This window comes from Thermobia domestica, chromosome 1 (genome assembly GCF_964235325.1).
Source record: "Thermobia domestica chromosome 1, izTheDome1.hap1.1, whole genome shotgun sequence".
In the NCBI taxonomy this organism is placed as follows: Eukaryota; Metazoa; Arthropoda; class Insecta; order Zygentoma; family Lepismatidae; genus Thermobia; species Thermobia domestica.
In genome coordinates, this window is record NC_137454.1 from 96,599,179 (window position 1) to 96,613,561 (window position 14,383).

General features: G+C 31.9%; 1 protein-coding gene across 3 annotated transcripts in view; it reads left to right on the forward strand.

Moving 5' to 3' along the window:
- Nucleotides 1-14,383, forward strand: part of LOC145687471 (uncharacterized) — a 303,707-nt gene that overhangs the window by 263,337 nt on the left and 25,987 nt on the right. The window contains exon 6 of one of the 3 annotated variants that reach the window (XM_081761005.1): nucleotides 8,337-10,512. The exons of the other annotated variants lie outside the window; for them this stretch is intronic. Coding sequence (XP_081617131.1) covers nucleotides 8,337-8,575 — 239 coding nt within the window. The 3' untranslated portion in view covers nucleotides 8,576-10,512. Of the gene's footprint in view, nucleotides 1-8,336; nucleotides 10,513-14,383 lie in introns of those variants that run through there. 3 annotated transcript variants of the gene reach the window in all.

Genomic DNA, 14,383 nt, shown 5'->3' on the forward strand with positions numbered 1-14,383 from the left:
CGTGAAAGCTCGCCGACAAAAATTTTCCTACCCAGACTTTACTTTGGGATTCGTTAATCTAATAGTATTACTTGACATATCAGTTAAAGTTTGAATTCAAATAGAAAATTAATAATATTTACATTTTGATCACTCTGTACTAGAAGTTTATGCAGTGACAAATATGAAAAGTTCGACATAGAAGATGTTGAAAGAGGATCCCTCTTCCATTAATTTATATTACTAATATATAATTTATAATTGCATTTTGAATACCCTTATTTTCTGTTTTCATTTCAACTTTAACCAAACTACATGTCCCATTTAATAACATGTGCGTACTTAATCGCCTAAGATAAGATTTTTAAGCAATCGAAAATTAGTTAATTTTCTCAGTTTTTTTTTTTCTTTCTTTCTTCAGATAATATGGATCAAGTATCTGTTTATTTTTGTTTATAATCAGTCATCATCTTCCTGATCCCTTATCCTTCATTATTGACTAATAAAGGTATTCAATTGATTCTTAATGTACTGACTTTACGTAGAAATTTGTGTGTAGATAGCTGGGAAAATGGAAGAATTTTGTAACATATACTTGGCTCATGAAGTTCAGTATGATTCTGTTATAAGAGCAATAAAATCACAAATTCTTTCAGATGTAAGAAAAAGAAATTTTCCTTGAAAAAAACTTATTCTCAATAACTTTTAAATGAATTCACCTACAGTAAATTCTAGGTTATCCACGTCCTTTTTTCCTTCTTTTTTTGTGATGATAAATAGCTTATTAAAAGAAAATATTGTTTAAAAAACTTTGTGACAAAATGTTGTCAAAAAGTACTTCAATCACAAATCTGTCTGTTGCGTAAAATGTTTTAAGTTCAGAAATTGCGAATCGTAGGCCCAGTAATTTGACAAAAATTGGGATTGAAAAATATCGACTTTTGTAAAATCAGTTGTTTTAAATTTTATTATGAGTCTAATACAGTTGACGAACACCTGAATGTTTTGAATCACTCATTTCGTGGATAGTCGGAAGTTTATTGTTTTAAAGATATCTTCTTTTTAATTAAAGAGAAAATATCCTAATTAAAAACAGGTGGGTATATATTCAAAAACTGAATTCATTACTTTAACATAAAGAGTTTTATTACAGAATTTTTATGTAATGTGGTGAATTTCGTTGTATAATACTAGTAATATGGTTTCCCCAAATTTAAATATATATATTTATAGTAAACTGTTACTCTTATTAAGTTTTCGATTTCACAGTCACAAAAATCTAGACTCCCAAACTTTGTATTTTGATCAAAGAAAAATATTACTGTGTGTTTTGAGTCGGGAAGATTCATGAAAACCAAACAAGAGAGCACAATTATACTTTCTGGCTTAGAAAAAAATCCGTAAAATTTGTTTCGTGTTTAGACGTCTTTGATAAGGAACTATCAACTACGTAAGAATTATTATAAAATTCATTCATATTATTATTTTTCTCCCTGATATGAACAAAACTTAGATACATTACTTTGTTAAAATCTAGTACATTGTTGAGAACTTAAATTGATAGTTCATTACGGTATTTTTCATTTGTTTTCAATGAGTTTCAAAATTAAAATTGCATTAATATATTTGCTCTTGAACGGGTGTAAAACTCTTTAGTCACGACACTTGCCAATTGGTCTGAAAAGTCAGTGAAAATAAAAGCATGATTTTAAAAGTTTTGTCAACGTTTATATATTTGTGGTGTCATCAACAGATGGAATTGTATCTCTTTTGAGCTTTATTGCAACTTCATCTTAAAATATCTTAGCTACGATTTTGTGTAAATTTCTGTTTCAAAATAAGTGAGCGGTTTTTTTTTTTTTTTTTTTTTTTTTTTTTTTTTTTTAAGCGTAACTGTTCAAATATGTTGTGTTGATCTTTTACATATATTCGGTATCAGATTTTGTACATTACATGTCATTTCCTTATACTTCTAATTTCAAAGCTAACAAGGAAGTGAAAAAGATTGTGTCTATTTTCTATGTTTGGTATTTGATTATGTAAATATTGAAATAATGTCCATAATTGAAAAAGAACTCGCATGGGTGTAGGTATTATAACATTTTTTTTTTTTTTTTTTTTGTAAAAGAAAGAAATATTTTACACAAATAAACAGAACTGATAAACAAAATATTTTTTTAGATACTAATTTTAATGCTCGAAGTGTTCGTTTAACTTAAGATGAGATAGAGCTCCAATTTTGATATTTTCATATTAATATTATTATTCGTATTATTATTATTGGTGTTAATATTTTAGTGATATTTAAAGCTTACAATTTATTTTTATTTTCTTCATCACGAATATAATTGTGATTAAAGTATATAGGATCATGTTTTATGGTTGTTTGTGTTAACACTGGAGTTGTAATCTGTTCTAAGCTTTATATAAACTTTATCGATGCAATAGACATATAATATTCGACTCTTTATCGAAGAATTGCTTCAAGTTATACTGTAAATATACTAGGATCTGATTGAGAAGGTCATCGCAGCAGGGTCTAGCCTTCTTCGACATGAAAAATAAAATATTAACACTATCTATTGCTTTTCAAGTAAACTCTTTTCGTATAAAGTGCTTTGATCAATATTTAGGTCTATACTGGGGTTTTATAATCTTTATCTGTTAATAAACACCACTTTCAAATACTTGTATCATACGTTCTCTTTTCAAATCTTAACATAGATACAATAATGTTGTTTAATGTTTTTCGTATCTATACTTTCGAAAATTAAAAGAAAATAGAAGAAAACTAATATTATTATTATTTATAAAAACAATTAGCATATTCTTCAATTTTGGTCATTCAAACACCTTTTGTATTGATCGTTTGTTTCTTCTCAGTATTATATTCTCGCGACCTACCAGTTTGATCCAGTACTCGTAAACAATCTATGTTCTATATTTTTTGTTATAAGACATGTAACTTTAACCTGAGAACCTTTTCCGTTCTGCCGATTGAAACGTTGACCTTCGAAAAATATGTAACCTCCACCAAAGTGTGTCCTAAAGTATACATCATCATCATCGTCATCATCATAGGTATTCTACCATCATTGGCAGTTCACTTGCCGCAACTAAGAAACCTTCATGCACCACGGTCTTAAGCTAACGTTTTTGTTTTCAGATACGATCTTTCTGTTTTGATAGCGTCAACTGTAGCCTTCTTCGCCGCCTCCCTCTTTCCTGCCTCGCATGTCCTTATTATTTAGCTCCTTCTCAGTCAATGTTCCAACCAGTTTCTTTTCCTCTTTTCGATTACATCTAAAATTGTATTTTCTTCACCACTATTTCTAACACGTTCTCATTCATTTTCCTTTCGACCCAGCTAATTCTCTCCATTCTTCTCCACACCCAAACTCTAATCAACCAATCGCAACATGCCTGCTACAATCAGGTTGTGGCTTCTCACATTCCAAAGAACATATATATAAAGAGAGAGAGAGAGATACAAAATAAGAGGGTAAGACCAATGCTGCGTTGACCATGTCAATTGTTTCTTGGAAAGTATATTCAGTTTGAAAGAAATTTTACTTTCCAGATAAATCTGAAGAATTATTAACACTTCTAACCAGAGTATATACACTTAGTTATTAAAAAGTAGAATACAGTGTAACGGTTTCGACAACTTAACGGTATCTTCATCAGACACTAACTGAAAGAGATATCTCCAGAGCATAGAAATTTATACTCTATACTCTAGAGTATAAATTTCTATGCTCTGGAGATATCTCTTTCAGGTAGTGTCTGACGAAGATAACGTTAAGTTGTCGAAACCGTTACAATGTATTCTAGATTTTAATAAATAAGGGTATATACTCTGGTCAGAAGTTTTAATTATTCGTTTAGTGAGTTCCAGAGTTGTGATGGATAGAGTTAAATCTGAGAAACATATTTACAACGATTTTGGTGTAGAAGACTGGTAAGGGTTAAATGTACAAATTATTATGTTAGGATAGAGCTATTTGTTTGTTAATATACTTCTTGGAAACTGAAATAACTATGTGAGTATTTCATTTTATTGGGATGTAACTGTAACTGTATTTTAGTAACTAATGCTAAATAAAGAATTATTATATTTTATTTGCTTTACTTTCATTATACCCTGAGAGATATTCAGTTTGAAGTTGAGATTCTTTCATTCATCCGCAGAACGTCCTATTACATTTTTTTCTTCTTGACTAATCAAGTACTTTTCTCATGTTGTTTTTTCTTTTATCAATTGATTTCCTACTGTCTCTGTCTTCTACAGAGGTGTGATATTTATTCTTGAAAGAAAGAACAAGGCTTACCTATAAGCGGATGAACAGAAACTTACGAGTATTATTAGAATTGAAACCAAGTGAATACTGTGATATTCATCAAATGCGCGAACACCTTAAAACAAGTTTTCTTTCGGTACAATGAGAATGTCGGGAGGAAGGGATATGTCGAAGTTACCAGTATATTAAGATAGTTAAATATGAATACACTTCAGCATTATTTCTTTACCTATGTGACATCTCCTTCACAATTTGCATTCTTCTATTTACCTTCATAGGTATTCCTTTCAACTCATAATCTTGCATTGGTTACCGAATTACTCAGAATTAGTAATGAGAAAGAATGTCTTAACTAGTGGTGCTCCTCCGTCTTTCTTCTCATTAATTTGAACTTCATACTACACTAGTAAGTCTTGAATCTCAAAGAAAATATACTTTATTTTACAAAAATCGGATTATTTTTTAATAAATTCTTATGAAAATATTTCGTTTGCAGTCGAGGGGGGAATCATTCATACCTATTTCCACTCTAATTTTTTATCTACTTCAATTCCAAGTATATGTGAGAGGCTCAACAAACATACACATCATTTGTGTCAAAATGGAATAATTAGTACGTAAGTAATAGTGGAACATATCTTTTATACAGGGATAGAAGAGGAGTTCCCTCTCCCATTGTCGATTAATTTTAAATCCAAGTAATGGAGATGGTTATAAAGTCTCAAATGTATGCGCCATATTGGATTAGTATCTAATATTTTTAATGAAAGTTATCATAGATTTTCTTTTTGATTGGAGAGGGTAGCGTTTAAGGTGATTCATCCAAAGGGATAAGGGATAAGTTCACCACTTATTTCTGACTGTTTTTGAACCCAAGCACTAAGGAATATGAGAAAGCTTTAAGAAAATGTTCATAATATTCTATCAAAATCAAATCATCTCTACGAAAGTTATCATGAAACTTAAAAAAGGGGATAGTGTAACCCATCCTTTACTCTTCCATGATTTGAGGTCCACCCAAAGGGGATGAATCTGAAAGCTCAAATAAAATATTCGCCATATGTATTAAAATAAACCTTTTTTTTTTTCAAAATAAATAAATAAATAAAAAATGTCCTGGAACAAATTTCTTAAAGGTTAATTCATCCTTTTATTAGTTGCAAATTTTAATTCCAAGTCCTGTTCATCAGGAGGTTATATGTGACGTGAACGTACTGACTAACGCGGAATCCGAAGGACATGAGCTCCTGCCAGGAATCGAATACCAATCTCACACGCGAAAGGCGCGTACGTTAACCGCTTAGCCACGAAAGAGCTCTAAAGTCATGGTTCGATAGCTAAGAGGTTCGTGGTTCGAAACCAGTCTTGGAAACTGAAGATGTTTTAAAATTCTTAATTCCCTAGATCTTTCTCTTCGCAGTCATCAGATGCTCTAAAAAGAGTTCTCTACCCTAATTCGACAACTACCCGATACGATAGTAGCCCCGCGTAGCGTAGTCGCTACCGCTCTCGCCTTCGGTGCGAACGGTCCCGGATTCGATTTCCGGTGGGGGCACTGGGTTGAAAAAGTGTAAGAAGCTTTTTCAGGGCAGCCATCCTGAATGAGGTTTTCCTCATTTACACCAGACAAACACCGGGATAGTACCTAACTTTAGGTCCCAGGGCGCTTCCCTTTCCCCGGATAGTGTGCTCACCGGGGACGTTATCCCTCATACGTGGCGGGCTAAATGCAAAAAAAAAAAAAAAAAAAAAAAAAAAAACTGATGTGACACTCGCAGTTTGTAAACTTTCCTTCTTCGTTTTACAAAATCACAAATTTCGTAATAATATGGATGCTGTCCGATCCTTTTTTTTTCTCCAATTCTAAACTTGCATACATAAATCATCCCTCTGTGTGTCCATTATTGAATTCTCTCTTCAAATGTCGGCCACTACGAGCGCACATGGCTTAGAAACAAACCTTCAATTCTTGAACCAAATGTAAGCGCTCTAGCAATGTGTCATCGTAACTCTATAGGTGTTGCTGAAAGCAGCATCATTTTAGATTTTGTTTGGAGGGGGGATTCTCCGCCGACATAAGTTTTATTTTTTATGTGTGTTTTACGATACTTTTGATCAAATAATATGTGTTTATCAAACTCAAGGGAATTACATTTCCTGTCTGTCCAAATGACGCCCCTGGAACATTTGCTTGCAATTACTGGAAAACAAAATGGAATTAACCATTGAATATTACTCATTTCTGTCAGTAGTTTTTAGACTTCTGCGCCCGCATTAGACTTTGGGAAGCACAAACCCTACTGCCGTAATTGACAATTTCCATAGATTTCACAAGGAACATCTTCCTTACTTGATGGGATGTGTACTTTTGAACATTTTCATTGCCGCGAACTGTACAAATAAAGATTAACATCAATGGCGATAATTTTACTGCTGCCAGCCAATACGAAAAATTTTAGCAATAGAACCATATTGATATCTGAACAGTCATAGGTACACATTATGGTCGGAATTTACAAATGCCACTAAGAAATTCTGCCGCATATATTGTAAGTACTTTGAATAATTTGGCGTTCTTCTACATAATGTCTCTCTCTTAGGCGTAATTCGGGACGCTGAAATTTGTTTAAAATTCGGTATGTCCTGCCTAATTTCAGACAATTCCAAGCTCCAAGCTGTGAGGATTATCAGAATTACCTTTCTTTAAAAAAAAAGGAAGAAAAATACTATATAATATATTTGTCACAATCAAATATTTTTTTCGTAGGTTATTTGGCAACATTGTTTTCTATGCATATGTTCGAACTTGCAACATTGGTTTAATTTACTCTCGTTTGATTTCTTATTGTTAGTAAATTGTAACCCCAAATAATAGGTTTATGTGGGAAGGTTGGAAATACTTACATAGTAAATTTCATTAAAATCGGATTAGTTTTATGAGGTTATCGTGAAACAGACACACAAAATGCCGATCGAGTCGAGCCGAAAGGTAGAAGCACGCTAACACTCGCTTCAATTATCTTTCTAGAGTCTTGTTCTCTTCTTATAAATCAGAGAAACGAAATCGATAAAACTGATAATTGCATATCTTTGCTGTGTATTTACAAAGTTTCATTCAGGTTTAATATAAACATTCAATTTTGAAGGAGGCAAAATACAAGAAGGATGAAGTACAATCATAAAATAGTTGAGAGTCTACTGTTTGCTTAAAGGTAATTTTCGATATCATGAAATGATTTGGTAGATAAATATAAGGCAATAAGCCAATTCGTGCAGTGCTGTGAAATCACAATGAAAACATTGCAAAGCTTAAGCATATACCAACTGCAAACTGTCTTACTTTAGTTTAAAAGTTACAAAATTTGATAAAGCTTCAAACTTAGAAATATAATAACAAACAGAAGAACTATAACAAATTCATTGGGCCTTATGCAGAGTCGTTCTGACGAGTGATTAGTGCCATACTAAAGAGTTCGACTAACATATGCTTCCAGCAATAGTCAGGCCTTTAGAATGACGCTTTTCATAAGTGAAAATGACTGCATATAGCTCCTTGAAACTAAACATTGGATTTAAAAATAATAAAAGTTATTTCACAGGTACTGCAGCAAAATTCTGCATGTTTTAGGAGGAAACATTGAACTATTCGTAGCTGTAGTTTTTCATATTATTCTGCTTAATGTTACGTTTTGTTCAGCATGAAAACGGCAATACCTTTCATAGTTTGTAAAACATTCTTTTTTAAAGCACGTAATTTCAACGAAGTATTGATGTATTGTCTGTTCCAGCATGCAATTGAAAATCATTCATTCATTTCTCAAATATTCAGAACATGTATCTAATTATTTACAAGTGACTGAGTTCATTTTTTCCTATACACTTAATACTTTTCTGTAGTTATTCTTAATGTAAGATCTTTCCTTTTTGTGTTATTGAACATAAATAAATCACACGTCACTTTTTGTGTGAATTTTTCATTATCGTGATCTTGTGTGTATGCACCGATATGGCATTTTATCATTAACATTTATTTTAATTTTTTTCTTTACTTTTTAGGTATTTCCAATACTTTTGGAACAATATCTGCTGGTACAACTCCGGACACACAACTGAAGAAGTATGTATGTAAAGAATGCGGAGCTTCTTATAAACATGGACCGAATTTAACATCACATATGAAAGTGCATTTGGGAGAAACAACATGCCATATTTGTAAAAAAGTTTTCAGTAGAAAATCCAATTTTCTTCGCCATCTTTTCACAGTTCATGCAGAGACTTCACAAGAAATCTTGTAGTTTGTTGTTTAATTCCATTAAATGAGTGTTTTATTTTTATCATTATTATTTTAAGACACGTAAAGAAAGCATTGTTATTTCCTTTATGAATCAAAATAATATGAAAGGAAATATATCTTAGACATTTGTCTTATCTTTTTCTTACAGTAACAAACTTCCTTTTGATGTGTAATTTTCTTGTCCCAGAATTCTCTATAGACTCATTTTAAGAGAAGCATATTGGTATACATTTTTGTCAATACAAGTAGTCATACTTTTGATATTTGATTTGTTGATTGTACCTATCACCAAGTAAAAGGAAAGAAAAGTACAGAAAAAATGTAATTTGGATTCTTCATATTTCCAAGTGCCTTCTATATTTGATCAGAGTTAATAGTTTATATAAATGTAAATCCATTTCACTGTTATGTTCTTAAAGTGAATAGTAATAGCAGTGAAGGATCTTCAAGCCATGCCACTTATTTTTTTAAAAAATCGAATGAAAGGTACGTTTTTATATTTTATGTTCATTGAAAATTTTTACAAAATCATCATTTTCGGTTTCCAAAAGATATTTAATTATAAATGAAATCAAACATAATCTTTGTGTCTTTGCTTATACAATTTCTTAACAGTAGTTGCCAATACTGTTACATATTCCAATAAAAGCTTCGAATATTCTTTAAGAATTCTGTAGACTTAATTATAGAGACTTAATGCGATGTACACTCTGTATAGTTAAATTATTTCGAGGAATCTTTAAGTGCTGTACCGACTTAAAATATCAGTCTGTATCATTAAACTATTTCAAGAAGTCTTTAAGTGCTGTTCAGTTTAGACTTAATCTCGATCTAATGATAATACTGTTCATTGTTGAAACATCTTTTAAAGTACTGTATAGGCAATTAATATATTGGGATTGATGTTAAAATATGTCACTTTTTTATTATTATTATTATTAAACAGGGTTACAGTCTACTGAATATGCTTATTGAGTTATCGATTTACACAAAATCTCTGCTATACAAAGTTCATTATTTCTAACATTTTTACTTTAATAAATGAAGAGCTATGTCTTAAGTATGCTTAGTGAGAACTTGTTTAAAAACAAAGTTTCTATTATTAAAACATTTAAGTAATAACTAAATAAACTATGAAACTCTGTTTCCATTTGAAATATAGATATTTAAGAAACGGATCAATGTTTCTACAGATAATTTTCGTAGGGGCAAAGCTCCCATGGAGATGAAGCCCTTGGGGGGACACCCGTTTTGTTCCCATGTAATCAGCGCCAATGGAGAGGTGTAATCATTGCTACATTTACACAAGTATGGCTTCATCTGCCTTCTAGTGGCAAATTGTTTTAGATTGAAAAGCAATTTTTCTCAAACAACATTCCCTTTGAATTATATGCAGCTATGGCTGTTGCTACATTCAATGTGTACCTTTGGCTGGCTAGAGTTCTTCACGGACTATAACATTCATTTTTATTATTAACATTGTTAATTTTTTTGTTTACTATTAGCATTCACGTTATAAATATGTTACTATGTATATTCTTGTTCAGAAAACCTGAACACGTATCTCTTTGAAAGGCCATATTGTTGCAACCGTAAATATAGAATTTTAATACGTTAGCTTAAAAATAAAAGAGATCTCAATTAGCCAGAGAAAATCACATGTTTTTGATATACTCGTATTTCCATTTATGATTACATGGCTTTATTAAAAAAGAGTCTGTGTACTATACATAGGACAGTAGTTAAAATTTTATTCAGTGAATGTGCGTTTCAAACTGAAAACACAATTGAAGTGAAATTCATGTCAAATGATTATCGTTTAACTTCTTAGTGTTAATAATTTGGGGTTTCTTATTATCATAAAAGTGTTTATTATTTTCGTGTATCTCTTGTATAATTTTCTTTTTACCAAATCTTGTTTCTAGTTTTTCTGTTTTAAAAAAGAAAGTGTATCTATATTTTAAAATGAAAATACAAATAAAAAGTTAGATTAAATAGCTTCTTTCCTTTTTTTTTTTTTAAATTATCACCTTCACTACCATCATCTTGTTACCTAATTTCTAGTTATGGCACCATGTTAGCACTAATTCCTGAATGTCTCAAGTTGAATTTCACAGCATATTGTAATATTGTTTAAAAAAAAAAGCACTAAAAAAATAATATTTTAAAATAGTTTGTATTCCTGAAATATGATCTGAAATGTTAAGTATTTTGGAGAAGTTCCACGTTGTTAACCAATGTCTGTATCAACTATAAAGTCATATTTGGAGACAGATTTATTAAAATGAGGGACTTTTGAACTGATTGGTTATTTCTTATTACATTTAGTAAGATAAAAAAAAAGTTTTGTAAGATTTAATATTATTCTTTACTATTTTGCAATAGTTGAAAAATATATGAAAGTATGTTGTAAAATTGAACCAAAACATTTAATAAGAATATCTGAATCAGTAGTAACAATATCAGTAGGGTCTATAATAGAAAATCTTAACAGCTAAAAGAGAAGTGCGGCTATTGAAGAGAAAGTACCGTTTAAACTTTTTCAAAAATAAACTTATGCATTTTTTAAATTTTGATTGAAACGAATTTATATTTTTGCGTGTATGCAAATTTATCTAATTGATCATACATTTCTTATCTTTTGACTTAAAAGTTGTTTAGATATGGGATAATCTAGATATTCACTTCTGAGAGATTTGAAATATCAATAGCAGAGAGCTATGAAAATTGAAAGTAAGGTTGCAACAAAATTTAGTAAAATGCGGTTAATAATATTCGGTGAGTGAAAAGTTTCCATGTTAAACACCATTTATTAATGTGTTTTGTGACTTTTAAAATAATAATAATAATAACCTATTATCCTGAAAAAAGAAGGTATATTACAAACGAGAATTTAATATTTCATTTAGTTATGCAACAATATGTACGAGTTTTTTTTTTTTTTTTTTTTTTTCATCAAAACACGTTTTACTTCGTTTTACCATTACAACTTCTAAAGTTTCGTACTGTCGGTAGTTCTATAGGGTGCTCGATAAGTCTCCAATCATAGTGAAGATATTCTCTTACAGTTGGTGTTCATGTGGCCGCAGCTGGTTGTTCCTAATGACACCGAAGATTACCCAAAATGGTTTAAGCACTACAAGACATGATAATTTCCCTAAGATGAGCCACGCTTTGGATTTCTTGTACTGTTTATTAGAACCATTGAGGCTTCACAGATGAAAATCAAGAGGTTTCAAAAGTCTAATTATTGCTAATACTCCTCAGTCGTCATCGGCCAATCCAATGCTCAGGAAATTGCATGTCTAGCCGTCTACGAGAATCTCTTCCTTGTAAAGTGGCGATACATTACTGTGTTAAAACCAGCTTGGGAAATTCCCAGTTGGCTTTCAGGTTGATGGAAATGCTTCCTTCTCAGGTGTTTCCAAATTTAGAATTCTACTCAAAGAAAGAAAAAAAAACGATAATTTCATCATTACATATGTCACTCTAGACCGTAAGGCGATCGTCATTTTCGCATTAGAAAACTACACTCAATGCGAATTTTGGCCATGTATGATGTACAATGAGAAAATTCGATGTGTAACTATCTTAGGGAAAAATATCCTGTCATGCTGTTCTCAAATCATTTTAGATACCCTTCGTTGTGTTATTGGACGCTCTGAATTGAATATTGTTTTATCGTTCTGAATCTTGGGACAATCTTTAGTTATAAAATGTTAACTGTAATTAACGCTATAAAGATACTTTGTAATGTTTTCTTAATTCTTAAAAGAACTATGTATCATATTGGAATCATTCAGTTCAAGGTCCCACAACAATATTCTTTAGGCTAAGGGAAACGATGATTAAGGCAAGTGATTGATGATGGAATAATTGGTGGAATGAAAATGTGGGAAGATAGACCCCGCGAAAACCCACGGACACGGTGTTGCCCACCACAAACTTACTTGGCCGTGGATCGAACCAGGGACCCCACGCGCCAGAGGTAAGCGGCTTATCACAGAGCCACCGTGCCTCCTCCTCCCAAAAAAAAGTATATACTACGTATACATGAAAATCATAATACCTGTAGTGATAAATGATGATAATAGTTGTAATTCACATTTTGAATGTACAGTATAGATATTTTCGTAATTCTAGAAACCAGTATGATAATATACGTACATGAACCGAACTAATCTAGTATGAATGAGCTGAAGGAGTTAAGCCACTACACTGATTAACTGTATATCCCTTTAGCTGATTGGTAGCTGAATTATCTCGCTTAAAAGTTGGCTCTAAGAGCAGATCTTGAATACTCCTAACTCAAGTAAGTCTCAAGATAAATTCTCGTCGGCCGAGTTGGCTCTAAGAGCAGATTTTGAATACTCCTAACTTACGTAAGGACAACGTAGTTCAGTCTCAAGATAAATTCTCGGATTCATTTTACGAAGACTTCTCCTTATGGGTATAAATACGCGTCCAAATGTATGCCATAAAAACGACTGTACAAAAACACAATTCAACTTGTGCCAGGTAGTCACTAAATCGAGAATGCTAGCCAACCAAGTCAGGACAGGTACGCAGAAGGGGGGGGGTGCGTCTCCAGGAACCGGGTGCGTCAGCCATGGAGAGTGTGCGCATAAACAGGGATAGTCCAAATACAATTGATACCGCATAAAATTACATACGTTAGAGCAGTTTTAATGGTGTGTACGTGTAGCTCTATTCTTGTAAATATAAAATACAAGTTTCCTACATCATACAGAAATACTCCGCCGGTGAAAATTAGTACGTTACAGTGTCGTCTTTGATGTTTACAATTTATTTTTAATCCTAGTATAGCCGTTATAATAATTCCACTGTTGTAACATTACACGTGTAAACATGAGATACTGGTTTCCTACATTATGAAAAATTCCTCCGTCAGTGGAATTTAATATCCTATACCATCCTCTTTCATGTTCACTCATTCATTTTAACCATAAAATTACCATTTTTATGATGGACTATTATTAAGCTGAAATATGATATAATCAAGACGATTCATAATTTCATAGAAACTTGTGTACTTATTAAATGTTGGACACTAAGATTTGCTGTATGTTGCCTTGCCACGCCCTAAATATATGTAAAGCATGAAATTTTCATTAAATAGGAATTCGACTCAAAAGATAAAATTTAAACATTAATATAATTTAACCCTTAAACTCGATTAAACACATACTATGTATAATATTTTGCATAATATAGTATATCAAATACTCCTCAAATTGTCCAGATAAGGTCGGGGGACCGGCTTGTCGATGCCACGAATGTATGATGCACAAGCCATACTCCTTTAAATAAAGACCGGAGGCAAATGGAATGTGCATCTTATTAACCCCATACCACAAAATCATGTGTAGGCCCTGTATGATGAGTTGGAACACGCAATTTTTTTCCCCATACACTTACATGGACATGAACACAGCCGTTCTATAGCCGATAGAGAAACTACTCTCATCGCTAAATACCACTTCCCTTCATTCACCTCGCTGATGCAGTCTCTGTCAACGCCACTAAAGTTGTTTCTGAAGACGAACTGTCTTCAACATTCGATTGTGTAGTGTTGATGTGGTCATGGGGGTACAATGTTGCATCGGTATTTACTATTCTAAAATCATTCCATGCCAATCCAACCGATATTTCTTTTTAAAAAATGACATCCTCCATTTCAGATATTCTTCAATTTTAGCGAACACGTTTACTCAAACTGTGAACACCACATAAATATTTCACGTACATGCTGCACTAATTCTGTGTAACAGTATTATAAAATATAAAA